We start from the raw sequence: 24,702 nt of genomic DNA on the forward strand, positions 1-24,702 counted from the left end.
GACGAGACAGTAATTCTCTAACTTCTTTGCTTTAAAAAATGTCTTCTTTTGAACATATTTGCATTGAGAGAAGAAAACTGACCCTCGAGCGTTGAGTCATTTGGAAAAAAAAATCAACTTGTTGGCTTTTTGTCGGGAAACAGCAAAAGCCTAGAGAATTGGGTACCGTGCCAGCTCTTTTTTTTGTTTTTTATTCACTACCTTATAACTCAGAAAGAGCCGGTTGGAAAGAATTGACACCACTCACCACAAGTTTCATACTTTTTTCGTGGTTATCAGTTCGTCGTTTATTATTTTTTTAATCCCATAACGATTATGCCTACAAACCTCTGATCAAGATTCCTGTGGATATGTTCTAATCCCCAGGTTGAGGCCCGAAAAAAAAGAAACCTCGCATCAGACCGACCTCGACTAAAGTGAAGTGAGTTCTGATCAGACTACCGTGCGCTCAAAAGTCACTCCTTATTAGACTTGTGTATCCTCGAAATCGCCTCTGAGCAGACTAGTATGCTATCGAATCCATATCTAAGCACATTCAAATGCGCTCGAATTAGCCTCTGATCAGACTCAAATACCTCCAAAACTGTCTCAGATCAGACATAAGTTAATAGTTTGATAAAAATTAATAAGACATAATAGTTTGATCCCAGAATGGTTTTAAACACAAACCAACTCATAATATCGATATAAAGTACTCATTTCTTAAAAAAATGATGTTCCAACTATTATCGTCAACTAAGAAAGAGCCAAATTTAAAAAAAAATGGAATGAAATGAAAACGCAAGTGTTGGGAAAATAATTTATTCGGTGTGCCTCGGCAGCATTTTTCTAACTCATTGGGTAAAATTGGTTAGATTTCCAAAAAAAAAATTTGGTCTACAGTTATTCAAATTACTTCTATAGGGGACAAACTCGACCCTTTGGTTCTGATTAGAGCCATCGCACTACTTAAAACTCAATAAAAATTACAAAAAACTATAGAAAAATGCGCTCCGAATTGAATATGATCAGAACCGATTGCACGAAGCTGGTCTGCTCAAAAGTATGGACACCTGGACCTGTGAGCCCACTATACAGTTTTTTTCTCATTTTTTAAAGGAATCAATAGCAAACAATAATAAATCTCTCAAATCTTCATTGAGATATCTGTACTCAACTATAGAAAGTGCTACGTTTCACAATAACTGCAAACCGTGATCTGTAAAAAAAATCAAAATTTTCTCCCTCACGACCAACTTGCTTTCTTTTATTTGAAAAATCAAACACTTTCTGTCATCTTTAAAAATGCAACTTTTGATTTTGTTCTTTATTCTTATTTATGGCTAAGAGACATCTCTCGATCTGAGAAATCTCTTGAGAAAGATTTCTCCGGCTTCAATCATAACAGGCGGTCTGGCCTCTCAAAAAATTGTGGAATCACTTTTAAAATCAGATTTTTCAGTAAGCGTTCTGTTGTTGTTGGATCGTCTCAAAAACGATTCGAGTAAGTAGGAACTCCTGAATAATTTTAATATGTCAATTTCAATTGAGATTAGCATACAAGAATGAAGACACAAAACAAACATGAGCATAGAAAAGAACTTCTAACTTCAAAACGAGAACAAACAACACGCACACTGATGAGAAGAACGCTAGAACACATCAAAAGCGCTCAATTGTCGCTGAAGTAAACTCACAGAAAATATTCCATTAAACTCCCAGATTAAAAGACTTATCAAACTCCCATATAACAGTCTGTCTGTCCCTGGATGCAACGTCCAGCAATCATGTATTAAGATGAAATGAGTCAGCGATTCATTTTTGTTCAATCAATCCACGCAGAGCCATCTCAAATGGCGAACCACGTTCAGATTTGTAACGCAAAATTACAGAGCAACAGTGTACACTCCAATGAAACAAAGTTGACCTATTTGCAAAAACCTGACACACAATTGAAGGGACTGCATAAGTGGGTACTACTGCAAATGTGACTACGTGCAAGAAACTCTAAAGGAGCTTAGTTGGAGATCTGCTAGACCCCATCTTTGTAAATCAGTATGCCCACTCGGTAAATAGCCGTGACCTCGAAGTGATAAGCTTTCTTTTTTTAATCAGCCATGCTTGTTTCCTCTTTTTATTTAAAATCATTAAAGCAAATCCGAGTTCATTAGCTGTCTTGTATTTGCATCGGAATAATTGCATCATGAGCTCAAACAGTGTAATCAGGTGTAATTTTCTTTGGTAGATAATAACAAACCTCACACATTCTACAGACTGAATTAATGCATACTAAGAAACTTTCGAAGATTTCTCATCCTTACGCACTCACAGGACTAGTAGCAGTAGCAACACAAGGAGGGCATCCAAGCTCTCTAGCCAACTGGGTTTCTAGTCCAAAAATGTTGTTATAACCGCCCAGGCTATTTAAAAAAAAATCACATTATGACCATCAGGGATGTGTGAGGAGGCACAACCTCGTCCTTGGATATTGGAAGCCTTTTTGCAAAGGTTTTAGCTCACCATAAACTGTATGCATTTTCAATCAATGTATTGATATCCAACATCATCGTCCGCAAAATTATTGCCAATAACAGCTTAAGTATACCCGAGGATCCGAAAGCGATGGTCACACAGTCACTGCACGTCAAGTTTATTCCAACTGAAGCCCAAACTGGAAAAACCTGAAATCAGGCTTGTTCCCGCAGAACTCATCGTCCCAACAAAATAGATCAGCAGACAATAATCAGACCTTCATCAGAAGGTGAGCTCTCAACAGTTTATCCCCCTCAACAGTCAGCCCATAGCGGATCTACAAATGTAGTACCCCAAAAATTGAATAGGGCCAAAATTACAATAGCAAGCCATACAAGTTACACTTCATAACATGACATTAACATGACACATAACAGAACAAAGGTGGCTCAAAGAAAATTGTCAACTACTTTTGCGTGAAATTTGAGGAAACATGCTCACCCATATTGTGCAGTCTATGTTCCTCAGAGGTGAGAAGAGCGAACCAAAAAGACAAAAAATAAAGACTTCTGCACTCTTAACTTGTGCAGTAATTTTAAACGGATAATATTTGCAGACATATACTAATTTGATTTCATTCTTCACAATCGAAATAAGCTTTGTTCTTCAGGAGATTTTGAAAGACAGATTAGAATAGAGTCAACCATTGACTGACAGCTACCAACAAGAAGGTGGGAACTTTGTTTGCGGGGGTTTATTGTATGCTGAGAACCCACATCCAAAATTTTTTGACCACTATGTCAATGGTAGATATTAGCTACAAACCTTTAAGGACGCCCTCCTAATCGCCATTGTTGCAATTGTTTACATCAGAATAACTTATCTAGACGAAACACCCACATCCTAATTTGTCATGAGAGAAATTAAAATTGTGTTCATCAAACAACTCAGCTGCTAACACTTGAGGGCGAGGAAACAATTCTGGGCAGACAGTACTGCAACCTTCTTAGGGATGCATTACAAATAAGCACCAAAAATAACAGAGCTAATCGGTCGGCAAAATCCAATGGAAACTCATATTTTGATAACTGGAAACACGTTGCAAGAAAACAGAATCAAGTAGATCATGTCACCAGAGAGCTGAACCGAACTGGAACAACTTATTCTTTCCTTCCTTGTTTTTTATGACATCACAAGAACCTTGAAGTATTCTGGAAGAAAATTTTCTCATGTTAGTGATGCCCAGCTCCAAAAAATGAATTACATCATCCTCTTACGGATCTGAAGAACTTCTCAACCTGAAGCACGGGATTTGCACGAGCAACAAAATAACCGTTACGGGATGGGTTCAACTGCATAGGTTCTCACAAGAACTCAATTCTCTTAGCAGAAAAGGAAACTTTTAAAAGTTCTCGTGGACATTGCTTCAGATGAATTCAAGAATGTCAAGAATTCACATCAGAATGTCCCACGAAGCTTAGTTCCCGCAAGAAAAAACATCACACCTGATGAAAGGCAAAACTCTGGACTAGACTAACAAACTTATGATTGTCTCCCATTTTCTCAAACAAGGTGCACACTTTAGAGTTGACGAAAGACTTGGAAAAGCATCCCTGTCGTACAACTGAAATGACCCTCTAAATGTGCACAGCCAAAGCAAACTCACGCAAAACCTCCGATCGAAAACGACTCTCTGGACTGCTCACCTGAAAAGATGGAACCTATAAAAGCTCTCTGGCAAAAATATTACTGACAATTGGGGTACGAAAAGTGCTGAGTGGCTCTGCAAGTAACGCTTCATTTAGAGAGAGACCCTAGCCGAGACCCTAGCCTAGAGGACAGATAATTTGAGACCGAAGATGGCAGAAGTACCAATTGCCGACGGCATCTAAACGATTTACGTTTGGAAATATTGAAATGTGAGTGTTGAGCCAATTTTATATTCAGATCAATCAACATGCTTAAATGCAAGAGATTTTTGCCTGTTTACATCTCGTATGATCCAAGTCCTTCACTTAGAAGTGTCTGATCGTGCCTAAACTGATGCCCTCCTAATGACTATCGGTAGGTTTGTTTCGGTAGGCTGACACATTGCGAGCAGAAAAGTAAAGAACTTCATTGGAGCTGACCGTTAAGTGGAACTGCGATTCCGAAGAAATCATCAACACGACAATGCGACTTCAGATTAAAACTATCTCAGCAAGACATCCAATCGTTTTTCAATCCGCTCAATCAACACAGTTTGTAGGCGGCTTGGAAGTATTGATCCAGAAGCGAAACGTTGCAATTTGATTGTTCTCGGGAACAGAAGGCTAACTATTCTGGTTCAATGGACGACTTTGACAATGGGAGGAGAAATCTTTAAGACAGGGTTACTAACACATGTGGGTACCATTATCTCAAACAAGTAGTCATTGATGCCAAATCATTTTACATTACATTTCAAAATGAACTATTTTTGAGCTTGAACCAGGGGTTCGCTAACGTGAAATTGAGAAGTCAACACCAGCTGTCATTGAGAGCTGCTGAATCAGAATTCTGAAAAAAAGTGTTTCCACAACTCAATCCAAGATACAGTTGGTACCAGTCAAGAGCACATAAAGAATCAAGCATCATGGCCAGGAGCTTTGGTAATCAGACAGCTACCGGTGCAGTTCAAAGACCAGCAGTCGGTTAAATTTTGTCTGGTGTTTGTACAGTCTTTGTCTTGTGCTCCAGAGGTTCAGTGGAATTTTTGTCATTGAGTTAAGAATAAACTGCTTAGAGTGGAAAACAGGAAGCAAAAAACTTTAAGCGGTGATTTCCTTTTATACCTTGTATTAAGTTTTGCTAGTCATCTTTTCAATTAATGCCTGGAGTGGAAGAAACCAGGTTCTATTATTTTTCTTTGCGCTCAGGGGCATTCCGGTTTTATTTATTTGAAAAAAGTCATTTATTTGAACTATTGGCGCGTGCGATTGATAATCCAATTTGGGAACATCAGAAGTTTAAAATGTGCTAAATTGATTAAATGTTTAGAAATGAGCTGGTAATAGCTTCATTGATGCATAAGATAAGCTGAAGTGATAAGAAATTGCACTAGAAATAGGCCAAATTTTATCACACATGAGGATCGAAGGCTAATCAGCTTATTTCGGCTCTTTTCTGTTATCTAATCAAACTTTGTTTATAACGTATGCAGACAAAGAATAATCGTGTTTTTAATATTTTTTCGCTTTTCTTTTGCTTATTTTTTTGACAACCGGAAACAAAAATTCATCCATTCGTCTACCGGTACCGGCAATTTATTATGACTAAAATAAAGGATCTCTAAGGACCAAAAAGAACATACTTGGGGGTGCAAATAGACGCTATATAAGGCGGGGGGGGGGGGCAATAACAGAATAGAGCCCTTATTTCAGTGCATCATACTGCACTTCTAGCGAAACATCTGTCAATAAAAAGCACTTCTAATCAAATTACGCGCTGAAAACGCCCTAAAACCTGCACTTTAGGTATTCAATAAGTTGGTTGCGATTGTTCAACTGAGTAAAATTTAGGAACAATTGCTGTTTCTATAAATTTGGGCTTGTTGTATTCTAGTGAGCAGAATAATTTATGTGGAATCGATATTTAAACCCCCAAAATAATTCCATTTATGCACCATTGTCTCGCTATTGTGTCTGGATATGAAATCTGACACTCTGGCAGCTGGCATCACCAAGGTACAGCACGTGACCAAAAAGTAAAATCTCAATCTGTTATGTCTTTCTTTGATCTTATCAGACAATTGAGGGTGAACAATTAGAAGATATCTTTCAATAGTCAGTGCCAGAATTGTCATCGAAGCAGAGTATATGAACCCTTTAAATATCTGTGACAGAAGATAATGATATCGATTGTGAAGAACAACAAGAAGGGAGTCTTCACGGCTGAGATCCGATGATGGTCCACACTCCGCAAACACTGGCGCCGATCTTAAAATACGTCTTAAAATCCATCTTAAAACACTTTCTCAAATCATTTTAACGGTACTGCGGAATTATAACTCTTTTTAATATGAACTAAAACGAAAACTATATAGAGTGTTTCAAACAATTTTAGTAGATATAATGATGTAGAACTAACATGATATACATATTATATATATATATATATATATATATATATATATATATATATATATAAATACTATACATGCGTGATGTATGTAGATGTATATACAATGGAGATTAAACAAGCAACACTTTTGTTTATTCCCAACTTTTTTGGTACTGTTATCAGGGAGATCTAAAAAAGAGAACTAAAGGAGTCAGAGTCTATCAGTTAGTAGTCGCTAAAGTAGTGTTCAAAAATTATCTAATTCGTCTTCTTTTAACTCTGACGCATCAAATTGATCAAAATAATTTGTATTCAATTTTCATGGGAACTTTGAAAAACTGTCGAACACAAGAAGACCACTTCATCTCTATTTTTATTAGTTGATATCTGTAAAACTGACATTTTAAAATAAATTTACAAAATTTTTGTAAGACTCCATATTATGGTATACTGGTTGCATTTACTGCTTATAGTTTTAACCAAAGGATTGTCAGTTAAAAATATGGGAAGTATTGCTCATTTTGACTAAACAAATGTGATATGGACAATTTTCTGTAAGTCTTTCAATTCTGCACACTCAATTTTGATAATCTCATAAATTGTGTTTTCGACTCATTTTAAATCAGCTCGGCGACAAACATCCTTTTAGGCATTTATTTTGGAATAATTTTGGTAAAAGCAAGGCTCGAAATTTCCGAGGATAATGGTATTTTTGACAAAAAGGTGATCTTGATATGAATTGGCAGTTCAAGCAAATTGAAATAAAGGACATAGTTCAGCAAACAGTTCATGCAAGCAAAAAAAGAGGTCCCAACACCGAACCCTGTGGAACAACAAAACCTATCTATTGTAAGTTATTGTTAGAATGAATCATCATAGCAGGCATATTGATAACAAAATGCCTGTTATGGTGGTTAATTTTTCACTCATTATATTCAGAGGCACTGTTCATTTTGGGTGTTTTGGAGATTATTGGCACAGTTAGTAATAAAATTCTTGAAACCGTAAGCATACATTTTTCAGAAGTTAGGCCTTAGAGAGAAGGTTTTGAAAACTATTATTTGCTGTAAATAAACTTGTTAACAACAAATTTTAGTCTTCAAAGCCTTCTCCTTCAGGCCTCACTTCTGAGAAATGAATGTTTAAGGTTTCAAGTAATTTATTTCTAACTGTATCCTTAATTTTCGAAATATCCAAAGTGAACAGTGCTTCTGAAAGTATGAAACCCCAGAACTCAAGCAACGTTCATTAACATTGAGTTTTGCGTAAAAAATTTGTCTGTTTGGCAGTATTGCAAAGCTGTTTTCAACAAACTACCTCGAAGTATTTTTGTCAACAGTTTGAGTACTTCATACAAGTGTAATTCTTTTTTTCAGAAAAATTATATTTTCTCCATAGATTGTTCACTGTGTTCAATTTTCAGCAATTAAAAACTATTCATTTTAGATAATTTATTTTTGGGTCTACCAAACCTAAAATATCTGACACGACAAATTTTCCCTAAATGTCTTTATATAGTGTCCTCAAGATTTCATGCCATACAGCAAAACCAGAGCATTTTAAAAGGTTTTTATTTTTCTGAACAGGTATTTTTCTTACAACTCACTAACTTTTATTCGTTTTAAATTGCTCTCAAACTTTTGCGGATAATTTTTGCATGCGCACAGTCGCCACTGTGGTAGGTTACAGTTGTTTTTGTACTGCGGTGTTCCGTTCAGCAATCGGCTAATTAAGAAGGCAACTCTGGTGAGGTCATTTTTGTTTACTTTTTAGATCTGGTTTTCCGATTAACGCGTCAACTTAATTATTAATTTTTTTGGCATGTTGCTATATCTATGTTAAAAAACTGTAATTTTTTTATATAAAATTCTACGGCCTAATTCTACCATGTGATCCGTTAGCTTTGTTCATACGTTAGTTTAGCCGGTAGTGCAATATGTTGTACTGATTTTTGGAAAATCTGTCGTGTCAGATATTTTATTGGTAGGCCCAAAAATAAATTATCTAACATGAATAGTTTTTAATTGTTGAATATTGAACACAGCAAGCGATCTAAAGAGAAAATATATCTTCTTTGAGAAAAAAGATTTCACTTGTATGAAGTACTAGAGCTGTTGACAAAAATATGTGTAGATATCCAGGCGAAAATTTTCTTGACTGATACTGATTTAAATAGGTTAAACAAATAAGAAAAAACAACTATTTTTCTGAATTGAGGTGATCGAAAAATGCGACAAACAGATTAAGGTTTAAGGTTCGCAAAATGTTGAATCTGTTTGCCTCTCTTGAACTTTTCGTGTTAAATACGGATTTAAAAATGACATTTTGGCTAATGACAACTTATCAAGATGTTTTTTCAGTAAGACTAAATTTTTGAGCACCCCGCACTAGATTAGCTAACTTTTCTTGGATATAAACAAAAAGCTGAATTCCGAGCCATATCAACGAGTATACAATCGATGCTAGTCCGGCAGTGTAAATATTTAAACTGATTTATTATTTACATTTTGCAACAGAAAACTTAAGTTAATTAATATTATGTCGCATATCTCAAAATAAAACTAAATAATTAAACTTATAAAGTCAACCCAACCAGTAAACAGTAGTTCTAATTCATTTTTGTAAACTTAAAGTCACGCGATGTCGAACAAGTAACCTTCCACAAAAAAAAGGTTCATTTTGTAAGCTCAGCAGAAGAAAGTTTTGGGTTGCTTGGGGAAACTTCTTTTTTTGTTTTTTTTACTTTAATTTCACTTGGTAGTTCATTACAATCTAGTATCTCTAATCTGTTTTTCTTTTTGGTAGAGGAAAGGTTTTTGTCCTAGGACAATTTTTTGGTCCTTATGGATTCACGAAGATTCCAGGTGATTAAAAGACGTCCCGATGTTGGTGAGAAAGCAGGTCATAACTGTTTTTTTATTTTCCAAAAGTATTTTAATTTTTTGTTTTTAGAAAGAGTTTTACGGGGAGTATATTCTGACTGGATTCGATATCTTGAACAAATTCAAGTTTTTGTCGAAAAAGGTTGCTATTAACGACCAGTTAAGCTGTTTTTCAAGAGCAACAGACACTACAAAATTTCGCTCAATAGCGTGAATGATAACTGCTGAGTAGATCAAGTGACTTAATACCAGGGCATTCAAGAGAAACATCAATAATTTTTGTGGAATTGATTTTCTATTAGCATAAATTTGTTTTATTCCTCCGACCATTTTTCATAGGATATGTTTCACTTCATCCTGAAACGTTAAATTGGTGTCTATGTGAACCCCCTAAAAATTTTACTTCAGGTTTCTCGTCTATTGGAATTGAATCTATAATTATCGGTGCATTGATGTCTTTAATTTTGGTCGTATCGAAAATTGTGAATTCAGTTTTAGAAGTATTAACTGTGAGGTGATGTTTAAGAAAATATCTAATAAGTTTGTTTTCATTTTGCTCTAACTTGATCTTGCTTTTGTCAATGGAGGTATCAAAAGTTAAAATAAAGGTATCGTCAGCTTATTGTATGAATTCAGTTTCATTGTCAACTCTTGTTGCCATGTCATTAATGTACAGAATAAACAAGATTGGGCCAAGTACTTTTCCTTGTGGTACACCCCTATGAAGCATCAGTTTACCTCAGATATGCAATCTGGTAGGATGACAGTTTGGCGGCGGTTTGTAACAAACCTTCGTAAGAAAGTTTTTGAGTTCTCATCAAAACCTAAGTTGCCTAATTTGATATCCAAAATGTCTGAATTGATAGAATCAAAAACTTTTGATAGGTCAAGAAATGCTGCTGTGCGAAAATTGTTAATGTCAGTTTTGTTTTATTATATATATATATATATAAATATATATATAAATACTATACATACGTGATGTATGTAGATGTATATACAATGGAGATTAAACAAGCAACACTTTTGTTTATTCCCAACTTTTTTGGTACTGTTATCAGGGAGATCTAAAAAAGAGAACTAAAGGAGTCAGAGTCTATCAGTTAGTAGTCGCTAAAGTAGTGTTCAAAAATTATCTAATTCGTCTTCTTTTAACTCTGACGCATCAAATTGATCAAAATAATTTGTATTCAATTTTCATGGGAACTTTGAAAAACTGTCGAACACAAGAAGACCACTTCATCTCTATTTTTATTAGTTGATATCTGTAAAACTGACATTTTAAAATAAATTTACAAAATTTTTGTAAGACTCCATATTATGGTATACTGGTTGCATTTACTGCTTATAGTTTTAACCAAAGGATTGTCAGTTAAAAATATGGGAAGTATTGCTCATTTTGACTAAACAAATGTGATATGGACAATTTTCTGTAAGTCTTTCAATTCTGCACACTCAATTTTGATAATCTCATAAATTGTGTTTTCGACTCATTTTAAATCAGCTCGGCGACAAACATCCTTTTAGGCATTTATTTTGGAATAATTTTGGTAAAAGCAAGGCTCGAAATTTCCGAGGATAATGGTATTTTTGACAAAAAGGTGATCTTGATATGAATTGGCAGTTCAAGCAAATTGAAATAAAGGACATAGTTCAGCAAACAGTTCATGCAAGCAAAAAAAGAGGTCCCAACACCGAACCCTGTGGAACAACAAAACCTATCTATTGTAAGTTATTGTTAGAATGAATCATCATAGCAGGCATATTGATAACAAAATGCCTGTTATGGTGGTTAATTTTTCACTCATTATATTCAGAGGCACTGTTCATTTTGGGTGTTTTGGAGATTATTGGCACAGTTAGTAATAAAATTCTTGAAACCGTAAGCATACATTTTTCAGAAGTTAGGCCTTAGAGAGAAGGTTTTGAAAACTATTATTTGCTGTAAATAAACTTGTTAACAACAAATTTTAGTCTTCAAAGCCTTCTCCTTCAGGCCTCACTTCTGAGAAATGAATGTTTAAGGTTTCAAGTAATTTATTTCTAACTGTATCCTTAATTTTCGAAATATCCAAAGTGAACAGTGCTTCTGAAAGTATGAAACCCCAGAACTCAAGCAACGTTCATTAACATTGAGTTTTGCGTAAAAAATTTGTCTGTTTGGCAGTATTGCAAAGCTGTTTTCAACAAACTACCTCGAAGTATTTTTGTCAACAGTTTGAGTACTTCATACAAGTGTAATTCTTTTTTTCAGAAAAATTATATTTTCTCCATAGATTGTTCACTGTGTTCAATTTTCAGCAATTAAAAACTATTCATTTTAGATAATTTATTTTTGGGTCTACCAAACCTAAAATATCTGACACGACAAATTTTCCCTAAATGTCTTTATATAGTGTCCTCAAGATTTCATGCCATACAGCAAAACCAGAGCATTTTAAAAGGTTTTTATTTTTCTGAACAGGTATTTTTCTTACAACTCACTAACTTTTATTCGTTTTAAATTGCTCTCAAACTTTTGCGGATAATTTTTGCATGCGCACAGTCGCCACTGTGGTAGGTTACAGTTGTTTTTGTACTGCGGTGTTCCGTTCAGCAATCGGCTAATTAAGAAGGCAACTCTGGTGAGGTCATTTTTGTTTACTTTTTAGATCTGGTTTTCCGATTAACGCGTCAACTTAATTATTAATTTTTTTGGCATGTTGCTATATCTATGTTAAAAAACTGTAATTTTTTTATATAAAATTCTACGGCCTAATTCAACCATGAGATTCGTTAGCTTTTTTCATACGTTAGTTTAGCCGGTAGTGCAATATGTTGTACTGATTTTTGGAAAATCTCTCGTGTCAGATATTTTATTGGTAGGCCCAAAAATAAATTATCTAACATGAATAGTTTTTAATTGTTGAATATTGAACACAGCAAGCGATCTAAAGAGAAAATATATCTTCTTTGAGAAAAAAGATTTCACTTGTATGAAGTACTAGAGCTGTTGACAAAAATATGTGTAGATATCCAGGCGAAAATTTTCTTGACTGATACTGATTTAAATAGGTTAAACAAATAAGAAAAAACAACTATTTTTCTGAATTGAGGTGATCGAAAAATGCGACAAACAGATTAAGGTTTAAGGTTCGCAAAATGTTGAATCTGTTTGCCTCTCTTGAACTTTTCGTGTTAAATACGGATTTAAAAATGACATTTTGGCTAATGACAACTTATCAAGATGTTTTTTCAGTAAGACTAAATTTTTGAGCACCCTGCACTAGATTAGCTAACTTTTCTTGGATATAAACAAAAAACTGAATTCCGAGCCATATCAACGAGTATACAATCGATGCTAGTCCGGCAGTGTAAATATTTAAACTGATTTATTATTTACATTTTGCAACAGAAAACTTAAGTTAAATAATATTATGTCGCATATCTCAAAATAAAACTAAATAATTACACTTATAAAGTCAACCCAACCAGTAAACAGTAGTTCTAATTCATTTTTGTAAACTTAAAGTCACGCGATGTCGAACAAGTAACCTTCCACAAAAAAAGGTTCATTTTGTAAGCTCAGCAGAAGAAAGTTTTGGGTTGCTTGGGGAAACTTCTTTTTTTGTTTTTTTTTACTTTAATTTCACTTGGTAGTTCATTACAATCTAGTACCTCTAATCTGTTTTTCTTTTTGGTAGAGGAAAGGTTTTTGTCCTAGGACAATTTTTTGGTCCTTATAGATTCACGAAGATTCCAGGTGATTAAAAGACGTCCCGATGTTGGTGAGAAAGCAGGTCATAACTGTTTTTTTATTTTACAAAAGTATTGTATTTTTTTGTTTTTAGAAAGAGTTTTACGGGGAGTATATTCTGACTGGATTCGATATCTTGAACAAATTCAAGTTTTTGTTGAAAAAGGTTGCTATTAACGACCAGTTAAGCTGTTTTTCAAGAGCAAGAGACACTACAAAATTTCGCTCAATAGCGTGAATGATAACTGCTGAGTAGATCAAGTGACTTAATACCAGGGCATTCAAGAGAAACATCAATAATTTTTGTTGAATTGATTTTCTATTAGCATAAATTTGTTTTATTCCTCCGACCATTTTTCATAGGATATGTTTCACTTCATCCTGAAACGTTAAATTGGTGTCTATGTGAACCCCTAAATATTTTACTTCAGGTTTCTTGTCTAGTGGAATTGAATCTATAATTATCGGTGCATTGATGTCTTTAATTTTGGTCGTATCGAAAATCGTGAATTCAGTTTTAGAAGTATTAACTGTGAGGTGATGTTTCAGAAAATATCTAATAAGTTTGTTTTCATTTTGCTCTAACTTGATCTTGCTTTTGTCAATGGAGGTATCAAAAGTTAAAATAACGGTATCGTCAGCTTATTGTATAAATTCAGTTTCATTGTCAACTCTTGTTGCCATGTCATTAATGTACAGAATAAACAAGATTGGGCCAAGTACTTTTCCTTGTGGTACACCCCTATGAAGCATCAGTTTACCTCAGATATGCAATCTGGTAGGATGACAGTTTGGCGGCGGTTTGTAACAAACCTTCGTAAGAAAATTTTTGAGCTCTCATCAAAACCTAAGTTGCCTAATTTGATATCCAAAATGTCTTAATTGATAGAATCAAAAACTTTTGATAGGTCAAGAAATGCTGCTGTGCGAAAATTGTTAATGTCAGTTTTGTTTTTGATGAAATTTGGGCAAAAAAATAAGGAATCGATGGTTGAAATTTTTTTCCTAAAACCGTATTGATTTTCAATTAGTAATTTGTTGTTGTGAAGGTACTGACAAACTTTATCCCTCAAGATGTTTTCAATGATCTTAGACAGGCATGGGGTTATTGAAATTCGGCGATAGTTATTAGGTTCCTCGGGGTCATCTCTTATGTACAGTGGAACAACATGCGCTTGTTTAAGCTCATTGGGGAAGCAAGATAATTTGATGCAGTAGTTCACAAGAAAGTTTAAATGAGGAACAATGACAGAGCTTGAGTCTTTAATAGCTCATGCAGGATTTTTTGATGGTCCGATTAGTTTTTTTTCTCCCCAGTGCCCTAATTGCATCATGACAGTCTCCTTCCGTTATATAAGGAAAATTAATAGTTTTTTTGTTTAGGATTGCATATCCCAGAAATCTGTAGTGGATGCTGAGAGCCTTGGATTTTCCCATGTGTAGAGAAACGATAGTTGAAAAGGTTAGCAATTTTTCTTGTTTGGGTTACACAATCACCAAATACATTTCTCAAACTATAGATTCTGGGTTTTCTTTTTGAGAAATTCTTAATTCAGTTATCAGCATCCACTTTTTTCTGTCATTTTCTGCTGCTTCAATATGATTTCCATAAAAGCTGTTGAAAACGTTGTTATTAAAATACTAAACTGGTTTTTTAGATCAAAGAAATTTTCATAGTCTTTATGATTAAGAAACCTATCTCGATCGACCATCAATTGGCTTGATTTTCTAGTTAACCATTTGTCTTTTAATAAGAAAAAATTTTTTCATTTCGGATAAAACATTTTTCAGGGGAACGTTTTCCGTAGGTGCTATAGTAATATTTTCAGTGAAAACTTGTAGCATTGAATCCAAGTTGTTCTGAACATACGATTTTTGCCAGTTTTTTTGTTCTAGGCAGTGTTTAAAATCAAGTGCATTACAGTTCTTTTTATGTAAAGCAATTTTCTGGAATGGTACCTTTTTAATTTCAACACGCAGCCCTAGCAGACTAAGAATAGCGATGTGATAACTTTTTACTATGCTATCACAAATTATTGTGTCCTTTATAGTTGAACAGTCAGTATTAATGCAATCAATAAGGCTTTTGATATTGTTGCCACGGTTTAATCGAGTTGAAATGGTTTGGTTCTCTATATGCAAATCATAAAGAAGTATTACTGTTTCAAGTCTAAATCTTTCCAAGGTATCTAAATAGTTAATGTTATAGTCAGCCAGAAGTATTATCTTTTGGTTTTTCGTAATTGCATCATCAATGTTAATTGCAAGTTGATCCAAAAATTCAGCGCTATTTTGTTTATTGGGGTTATAGGTAACATTCACAAGTAAGGATGGAAAAGTTCGTGTTTTCAATGAGACCCATGCGCTCTCAATTGTTCCCGTAAGAAGAATCAAATCATTAGGATTTTTTTTGAGAAAAAACCTTTGGCGCAAGCGTCATAACTCCACCATCTTTTTTCGTTTTCGTTACGGCCGGCGAAATACGGTCAGTTCTGAAACAACAGTATCTTTCTTTGTCAAGATTAAACACGTTTTTATCATCGAACTCACAGAGCCATGTTTCTGTGAAACAAAAAATGCAATTAGGACCAAGATCGTGCACTAGCGTGCGTAGTTGCTCTTTCTTGCTAAGAATGCTTTGTACATTTAGATGATAATTTTTCCTAAAACCGTATTGATTTTTAATTAGTAATTTGTTGTTGTGAAGGTACTGACAAACTTCATCCCTCAAGTTTTCAATGATCTTAGACAGGCATGGGGTTATGGAAATTCGGCGATAGTTATTAGGTTCCTCGGGGTCATCTCTTATGTACAGTGGAACAACATGCGCTTGTTTAAGCTCATTGGGGAAGCAAGATAATTTGATGCAGTAGTTCACAAGAAAGTTTAAATGAGGAACAATGACAGAGCTTGAGTCTTTAATAGCTCGTGCAGGATTTTTTGATGGTCCGATTGGTTTTTTTCTCCCCAGTGCCCTAATTGCATCATGACAGTCTCCTTCCGTTACATAAGGAAAATTAATAGTTTTTTGTTTAGGATTGCATATCCCAGAAATCTGTAGTGGATGCTGAGAGCCTTGGAATTTCCCATGTGTAGAGAAACGATAGTTGAAAAGGTTAGCAATTTTTCTTGTTTGGGTTACACAATCACCAAATACATTTCTCAAACTATAGATTCTGGGTTTTCTTTTTGAGAAATTCTTAATTCAGTTATCAGCATCCACTTTTTTTGTCATTTTCTGCTGCTTCAATATGATTTCCATGAAAGCTGTTGAAAACGTTGTTATTAAAATACTAAACTGGTTTTTTAGATCAAAGAAATTTTCATAGTCTTTATGATTAAGAAACCTATCTCGATCGACCATCAATTGGCTTGATTTTCTAGTTAACCATTTGTCTTTTAATAAGAAAAAATTTTTCATTTCGGATAAAACATTTTTCAGGGGAACGTTTTCCGTAGGTGCTATAGTAATATTTTCAGTGAAAACTTGTAGCATTGAATCCAAGTTGTTCTGAACATACAATTTTTGCCGGTTTGGTTGTTCTAGGCAGTGTTTAAAATCAAGTGCATTACAGTTCTTTTTATGTAAATCAATTTTCTGGATTGGTACCTTTTTAATTTCAACACGCAGCCCTAGCAGACTAAGAATAGCGATGTGATAACTTTTTACTATGCTATCACAAATTATTGTGTCCTTTATAGTTGAACAGTCAGTATTAATGCAATCAATAAGGCTTTTGATATTGTTGCCACGGTTTAATCGAGTTGAAATGGTTTGGTTCTCTATATGCAAATCATAAAGAAGTATTACTGTTTCAAGTCTAAATCTTTCCAAGGTATCTAAATAGTTAATGTTATAGTCAGCCAGAAGTATTATCTTTTGGTTTTTCGTAATTGCATCATCAATGTTAATTGCAAGTTGATCCAAAAATTCAGCGCTATTTTGTTTATTGGGGTTATAGGTAACATTCACAAGTAAGGATGGAAAAGTTCGTGTTTTCAATGAGACCCATGCGCTCTCAATTGTCCCCGTAAGAAGAATCAAATCTTTAGGATTTTTTTTGAGAAAAAACCTTTGGCGCAAGCGTCATAACTCCACCATCTTTTTTCGTTTTCGTTACGGCCGGCGAAATACGGTCAGTTCTGAAACAACAGTATCTTTCTTTGTCAAGATTAAACACGTTTTTATCATCGAACTCACAGAGCCATGTTTCTGTGAAACAAAAAATGCAATTAGGACCAAGATCGTGCACTAGCGTGCGTAGTTGCTCTTTCTTGCTAAGAATGCTTTGTACATTTAGATGATAATTTTTTCCGACTCTCTTCTTAGAGTCATTTTGATAGACTCATTGTATGTTAAAAGAGGTCCGGGATTTGTTTCTATATCATCAGCTCTTAGAAGTAGCGTTAAGCTAATCAGAAAAAGAAATATAGTAATAAAAAAATAATATTCTATACATTGTGAGGCACCTGAAAACGGATCAGTTGATGACCTGATGGTTGGCTTGTTTCTTCTGTTCAACTTCAATGTACATATTTTTTTGTTCACAATAAATAAACTTCCTTTGCATTACTTGATAACATAACTATTTATAACTATTATTTTAATTTCCCGCTCTACATTTTCCGAATGTTGATCACATTATATTCCAAAACTGTATCTGTCCCTCTTGTGCACACTGTCATTCCCTCTGTATTTATTGTTCGGTTTCTTCAATATCTATACATCTTCCTTTAATGTAGATATTTTGCGCTCTACTTGACGTTGTAACCCTTGAATCGTTTGCCGTTTCAGTGAAAGTTGTTTTGCTCTTCGTAGATTCTCTTAGGTCTGAAAGTTTTCAAAAAGGCTTCGTCCTGTTTTACAGTGATGATACATAACTCCCATTGTACTTCATCAACACACTTACCTGCAATCTCTTTTTAAAATACAGAGTCAAGAATTGCTCTTACTACTTTTGTTTGTATGTTGACAACAACAGGAATGATTTCAGCCAGCAGTAAAATTAATGCATTTTCACCTTGTGCTGCTGGTGAACGTTTTCCGTTTTTTGGCCGCCCTTGATGTTGAAAAAACTCCCTGCCTGAGTTGATATGCCGCAATTAAGAACTGTGTGTAGTGTCGTGAGTTTTTCTTTGTCTCTTTGGGCAATACCAAGTTTGTGCTATTGTTTTTTTTTTGTCACGTTTATTTTTTGCCTTTCTACTTTTGCTCTCTAGGGCATTGTTCGCTAGAGCAAAGTTCCATTGTTTTAGCTAATGGGGCTTTGTTCGTTCCTAAAATTGCGTTAAATCTATTGTCCTGCTAGCTCTACTTTTCACACTGGTTGAGTTGTCTTTGCAAAATAGAAGGCTGTTTCAGATGAACTGGATTTTACGAAAATTTTCAGAAATGGGCTGGTTTCTCTTGGTTTTTTTTGTTGACAGCTGGCTGCTATAATGACTGTATACCAGCGTCTAAGTCATGTGCCACTTCCGTCTCTGATTTCTTTATTCCAAAAAAGCGCTGTAGTCTCTTTCCGATGAAAAAAAAAATTTTCAACTTCCTGTGAGCTGGAGGTTGAAAAATTTGCTCTTCAAAGATGGTTGTCTACAATTTATCCAGGATTCCTGGGGTGTACTTATTCTTCCACTGTGCTTAGAAGATCTTGAACAGTCTTTGCGTTTCCGCTTGTCACTAAAATCTGGGAAAATACGATGTGAAAAATGACAACTAATATCAAAAGTTTATTATCGTATCAATTGGCCAGTATATTGCAAGCTATACTGAATTTTGCATCTCCTTGTGCATTTCATTTCACCAAAGTGTTAAGATACTTCAACTTTTGGTTGACCGGTATTTGCCTTTTTCTTGACACTTTTCCATTCAATAGTCCAAACGGAAATTGGATAAGTGCAGGATACTTGCAAGATTTGAATCCGCTCCTAACTAGGGAAACCATATGAGCTCTAGAGATGTTTAGCAACTCTAGCTTGGAAATTTTACGTTTGTATTCCTTGTTATGTTTTGCGGTTACAAAACTCTGTCTAGTTTGCAACAAAAAGCTGATCTTGTATAAATTAAGCACTTGTTTTTTAGTCCTCTGATTCTTCTATCTGTTAATCAAGTTTATGAAAGTCTGTGCACAGATTTTGGTTTTGATGTTGTTCTGTTATAAGAATTTGTGTTTTATAAGTATCTGTGTTTAGAAATGTTGTCCAATTCTTTCATTAACTCTCGTTGCTTCGCTATTCAATCTTTTGGCAACATTTCGGTGAGTTTTTGCTTTTTGAGTTCCTTCAGTTTTCTTTCTCTCTATTGGTAACAATTTTATTTTGTTGCTTTGGTTTTTGTAGTTTTCTGATTAAGTTCAACGGGCCGTTTCTTGGTTATATCTGGGTCATTGCATTGTTTGTCCTTGTTCTGGGTGTCGTTGCTACAAAAAGTAAACTATTCGAGCCTTGTATCCGACAATAAACTCGAATGTAACAAAACGGAAGACGGGAAATCTTTATTCAACAATTACGAATCGAATAAGATTCAAGAAACGGCTTTTTATGCCAACTATAGCTTGTGTACATAACATACGACACATAAGAAGTTCACTTAACAACGTTAACAAAAGTTATTCAAAGTAACACTGGCGGCAAAAAGGCTAGACACTACCTGTTAGCCTTTTGCTAGCCAATATCGGTCGATTCAGTTCATGTATGACGTAATTTGGCCTTGCATTGGCCTTAGAATTAAACCATTCAAAGCGTTTTGATACTCTAATAATTTTATATCTAAGTCATCTTAGTCTAAATCGGGCTGGTTCGGCCCAAAACCGCTCTCTAACAGTCCGTTGCTCAAGGTACATGTATTAGAATACTGATTTTGCTTTGCCAATTTGGTCGTAGTCGGGGGCTCGAACCAGCGACCCTTCGATTCGCAGTCCAGTGCGTTACCGTCTGCGCTATGCCGCCTTGATTGCTTGCTATTCAATTCTAATATATACGCTTACACGCTTACAAACATACGCTGCTTAGTTTATATATATATATATATATATATATATATATATATATACGCTTACTTTGCATTCGCAACATCCTCCGGCCCCGAAAGTGTTGTTTCTAAAACAGGTATTAGTTTTACAACCCGTCGGATATACTTACCAGCATTTGTCCTTATCTCAGCCGAACGGGCAATGCCATCGCTGCCATAACGGAGGTTTTCAATGCGACCCATGGGGAAGTGTCCACGGGGGCTCAATTCGTCGGCCACCCATACAAGATCCCCAGATTTAAGCTCTGTGTTTGCCGGTGTGGACCATTTACTGCGACGATTCAGGTTTGGGACATATTCAGCTAGCCACCTTTTCCAAATTGAGTCCGCGTAGCACTGAGCTCGCACGTACCTCTTGCGGTGGTCGAAGTCCTCTTCTGACAAAAGCGAAGGCACAATGCTTGACCTGTTTCCGAGAACGAAGTGATTAGGTGTTATGGCATCAAGTTCCGTAGGGTCAGAGCTTACAGGGGTAAGTGGCCTGTTATTTAAAGTTGATTCAACTAAACAGAATGTCGTTTGTAAGACTTCGTCAGTAAGACGTCGGTTGCCAAGAACTGCATAGAAAGTGCGTTTAACACTCCTCACCATTCGTTCCCACGAGCCACCATGATGTGGGGCAGATGGTGGATTGAAGTGCCACAAGATTCCCCTTTCAGACATTTGACTCGCAATGAATTTTTGATTCCAACTCTGTATACACAATGATAGTTCCTTCTCGGTAGCAATAAAGTTGGTTCCATTATCCGACCAAAGGACGCGGAGTTTTCCTCTCCGAGCAATGAACCTTTCAATTCCCATAACGCAGGAATTCATGTCCATCGATGGCACAACCTCAATATGCAAGGCGCGTGTTGTGAGGCACGTGAAAAGGAAACCCCAACGCTTTTCACTTGAGCGTTTCACTGATACATAAAATGGGCCGAAATAATCCATTCCCGTATTGAAGAAGGGAGGGGAACCATAGGAAAGACGTTCGGCCGGTAAGTTGGCCATCATTGGCTGAACGGACTTTTTGCTACGCTTACGGCATAATACGCAGTTAAATTTGATAGATCGTAATGCGGAACGCAGTTTCAGGACTGCGTAGCGTCGTTGTATGCAAGCTCGCAAAAAGTCAATGCCCTCGTGGTGGTTAACTAAATGCTCTTTTTTCAGAAAGAGCCTGACAGCGGGATGACGGCTATCAAGTATGATGGGGTGTTTGATGTCATAGTCGGCTTCAACTAATAGTTTGATGCGGCCACTAGATCTGATCAGAGCATTGGGACCAATGAAAGGGGTATACGGTGAGATTGGGCTTTTTCTGATAAGGTGCTTTTCATCCAGAAGTTGTTTTTTCTCGAACGGGAATGATTCAGATTGAACGAGGAACTGAAGTTTTGCTTCAGCAACCTGGAGTTCATCGGGCCTAAGAATTGAAGCATCTGATGACCGGAAATGGGCGTGCTTCGTGAGGATGCGGAGGAGATAAGCGGTTATCCTAACTAGTTTAAAGTAGGAGCTAAATTGTGTGTAATCGAACAGTTTTTCTTCGTAGGAAACGTTGCTCGCAAGACTGCTTTCTTGTTTTTGAACCGGATCGCCCAAGGGACTGGTTAACGGTTTTTTCAAATTGCCTAATATCTCGTTATTTGGCTGGAAAGGAAAATCTGACGTAAACAGGAAAATTGGACCTTTCAACCAGCTACTGGCACACAGGCCATCGGCTGACATTCCCCTTGTACCAGCGTCCGCGGGATTGTCTGTCGATGGTACATGAAACCATTGGTCGACTGTTGTGGACTCCAACATTTCCGAAACCCTATTGGCAACAAAGATGGGCTGTTTATCGGAGGATCTCAGCCACTGAAGCACAGTCGTGCTATCTGTCCACATGAACGTTTTACTAAGAGGTATTGTTAAAGCTTTATATATGTCTACCTTTAGGCGCGTTGCTAGGAGGGCTGCTTGAAGTTCGAGTTTGGGTACGGTCAAACATTTCATGGGTGCAACTCTTGCTTTTCCTTAAAAAAAGGCAATTTCGGTATGCGTAGTGGGTCCTGACCTTACTTTTGATCTCAGGAAGGCAACAGCGCTGAAGACTTCCTGGGAACTATCCCCGAAAACATGAAGCTCGGTTGAGTCGAACTCGCCAGAGAAAAAATTCCTAGCGACTGTTAGGTTTCCTAATTTGGGTAAATCTGAACTCCATGTACTGAACCTATCAATCATGTCATCGGGCAGCACCTTGTCCCAGTCTTGACCACTCAACCTCCATATATCTTTCAGCAACAGTCGGGCGGTAACTGTGAAGGGGGCTACTAACCCAATTGAGTCAAAGACTTTTGAAACTAAACTAAGTCCTAGGCGTCGAGTTATGTTTTTGTTGTCCACGTACTTTGTTCCACGGCTGACAACTAGTGTGTCTTTTTTGTGGTCCCATTTCAGACCCAATACGTGTGATGAGGCTTCTTCCTCAGAACTTCCAATTACTTTTGGCTCTTCTTGGTCATTGGTTTTGAAGCTGTTGTCGAGTTCATCGAGCAGGTGTGGAACGCTGCTCACAAACTTTGTTAATTTAAATCCTCCCAATATAAGTAGTTCTACGAGTTCCTTGGCTCTCTTCAGTGCTTTCTCTGGTTCGTCTAAGGAGTCGAGGTAGTCGACCATATAAAACTTTTCCAACACAGCTTGCGATGCATCTGGGTACTGACGGTTATTGTCCTTGGCTGTTCGTTGGAGGGCATATTTCGCGCATGTGGGCGAGTCTTTCGCACCAAAGATATGCCATGTGTACTGATATACCATCACATCTGTTGATGGATCCTCCCGCCACAAAAATCTAAGGCACGGTTGATCCTGAGGAAGCACCCCAACCTGGAGGAACATGCCTTCTATATCAGCAGAGACTGCGTACTGATACTGGCGGAAGCGGATAAGAGTATGAATCAAACGCTGAAGTAAATCAGGACCTGTCAACAATGATTTATTTAATGAAGTTCCGTGAAATTTTGCCGCACCATTTAGCACCCTTCTCATCTTGTTTGGCTTATTGGGATTAACGACGGGGTGATGAGGCAAGTACCATTCGCGTCTAGACCTTTCACTGGGATCTTTAGAGTTAAGCACTTGAACCACATAGCCTTTGTCTACGTCGTCCTTAATGCTCTTTTCGTACTTCACTCGGAGGTCTTGGTCCCTGAAAAGTCTTTTTTCAAGGGACTTCAGTTGAACGAGTGCTGAGTAGTAGTTATTCGGTAAATGAAGGTCGTCTTTTGACCACAGCATACCAACTTGATACCGTTTTCCGTCATTAAAAGTTGTCTTTTCTAGTATTTCAACTGCTCTACGGTCTGAAGAAGACCTGGGGTCAACCTCTTTTACAGCTCCGTATGACTCCATGTCATACCAGGACTTCAGTTGTTCGGCTAGATCTGTTTCCTGTTCAGTAACAATTTTAAAACAGGAGGATTTGAAACTAGAAGTGGCAGGCAGAGGTCCACTTAGAACCCAACCAATTAGAAGACGGACGGCAACGGGTGCACATTTTGAATCGCTTTCAAAATATTCGATAGGTCGGATTGCATGGTACACGTCTTGGCCTAGAATCATTTCGACATTTGAGTAACTGTACTGAACGGGATCTAGCAAACTTAAGTACGGATATGTTTCCTGTAGTTGAGGTACATTGATAATATCAGAACCAACATTTAGCGTGTCTCTTATGTATGGACTTACGTCGAAACTTTCACAGGTGTTATCACCTAATGGTTTAACTGTCACGTCTGTAATAAGTGTATCAATAACTTGTTTTGCATTTATTCCGCAAACAGTCAGTTTAAGAGGTGAACCTTTCAGATTGAGTCTTGCCGCAGCACTTGCCGCAATCCACGAGTGACTGCAGGCAGGATCACATAAAGCCAGCACTTTTGTTTCCTTAGCTTAGGGGCCTTTGAGTTGGACTTCCTTAACCTGTAAAAGACCTTTAACGTCGGACACAGCAGGGAAAGATGACGAGTTTCCATCTTGATTGGGAGTACAGATGTTTTCCGAATTGAGTGTAACTAGAGATGTTGACTGCGGTGGATCCGTGACGCTTTTCGTTTCACTTGGTTTCTTTGCCTTGTTTTTAGTGAAGATGCGTTCGGAACCGTGTAACAGATAATTATGTGTACTAGTGCAACCAGGTTGTTTGCATTTTCGTGGTTTGGGACAATTTCTAAATTGATGGGAACCATTGAGACAGGAGAAGCATAGTCTATGTTGGACTACAATTTTCGCTCTCTGAGTTGGGTTTTCACTTTTGAATTTCGGGCATTTCCAAATTGGGTGATTTGCCTTGCAGTGCGGGCAACCAAGTTCGTTCCCGTTTCTTGTTGACGGGTTCTTCTGTTTTGCGTCGGCAACTTTTGAGTTTGACGCGAAAGCCTTTGAAGTTGTTTTTGTTTTATTTACAACTGGTGTTTCGTCTGTCTTAGTCTTAAATTTGACTGCTTTCATGCGGTCATGTGTGTCCGCTTTTTCTTGTAACCAATCGTTGAATT

General features: G+C 36.5%; 1 protein-coding gene across 1 annotated transcript in view; it reads right to left on the reverse strand.

Moving 5' to 3' along the window:
* Positions 1 to 6,046: 6,046 nt before the first annotated feature.
* The window catches only part of LOC142340453 (uncharacterized), a 35,680-nt gene continuing 17,024 nt past the window's right edge, over positions 6,047 to 24,702 (reverse strand). The window contains exon 3 of the mRNA XM_075391026.1: positions 6,047 to 6,407. Within this exon, the coding sequence (XP_075247141.1) occupies positions 6,047 to 6,407 (361 nt within the window). The remainder of the gene's footprint in view (positions 6,408 to 24,702) is intronic.

Source organism: Convolutriloba macropyga, chromosome 5 (assembly GCF_964194025.1).
Source record: "Convolutriloba macropyga chromosome 5, txConMacr16.3, whole genome shotgun sequence".
NCBI lineage: Eukaryota > Metazoa > Xenacoelomorpha > Acoela > Convolutidae > Convolutriloba > Convolutriloba macropyga.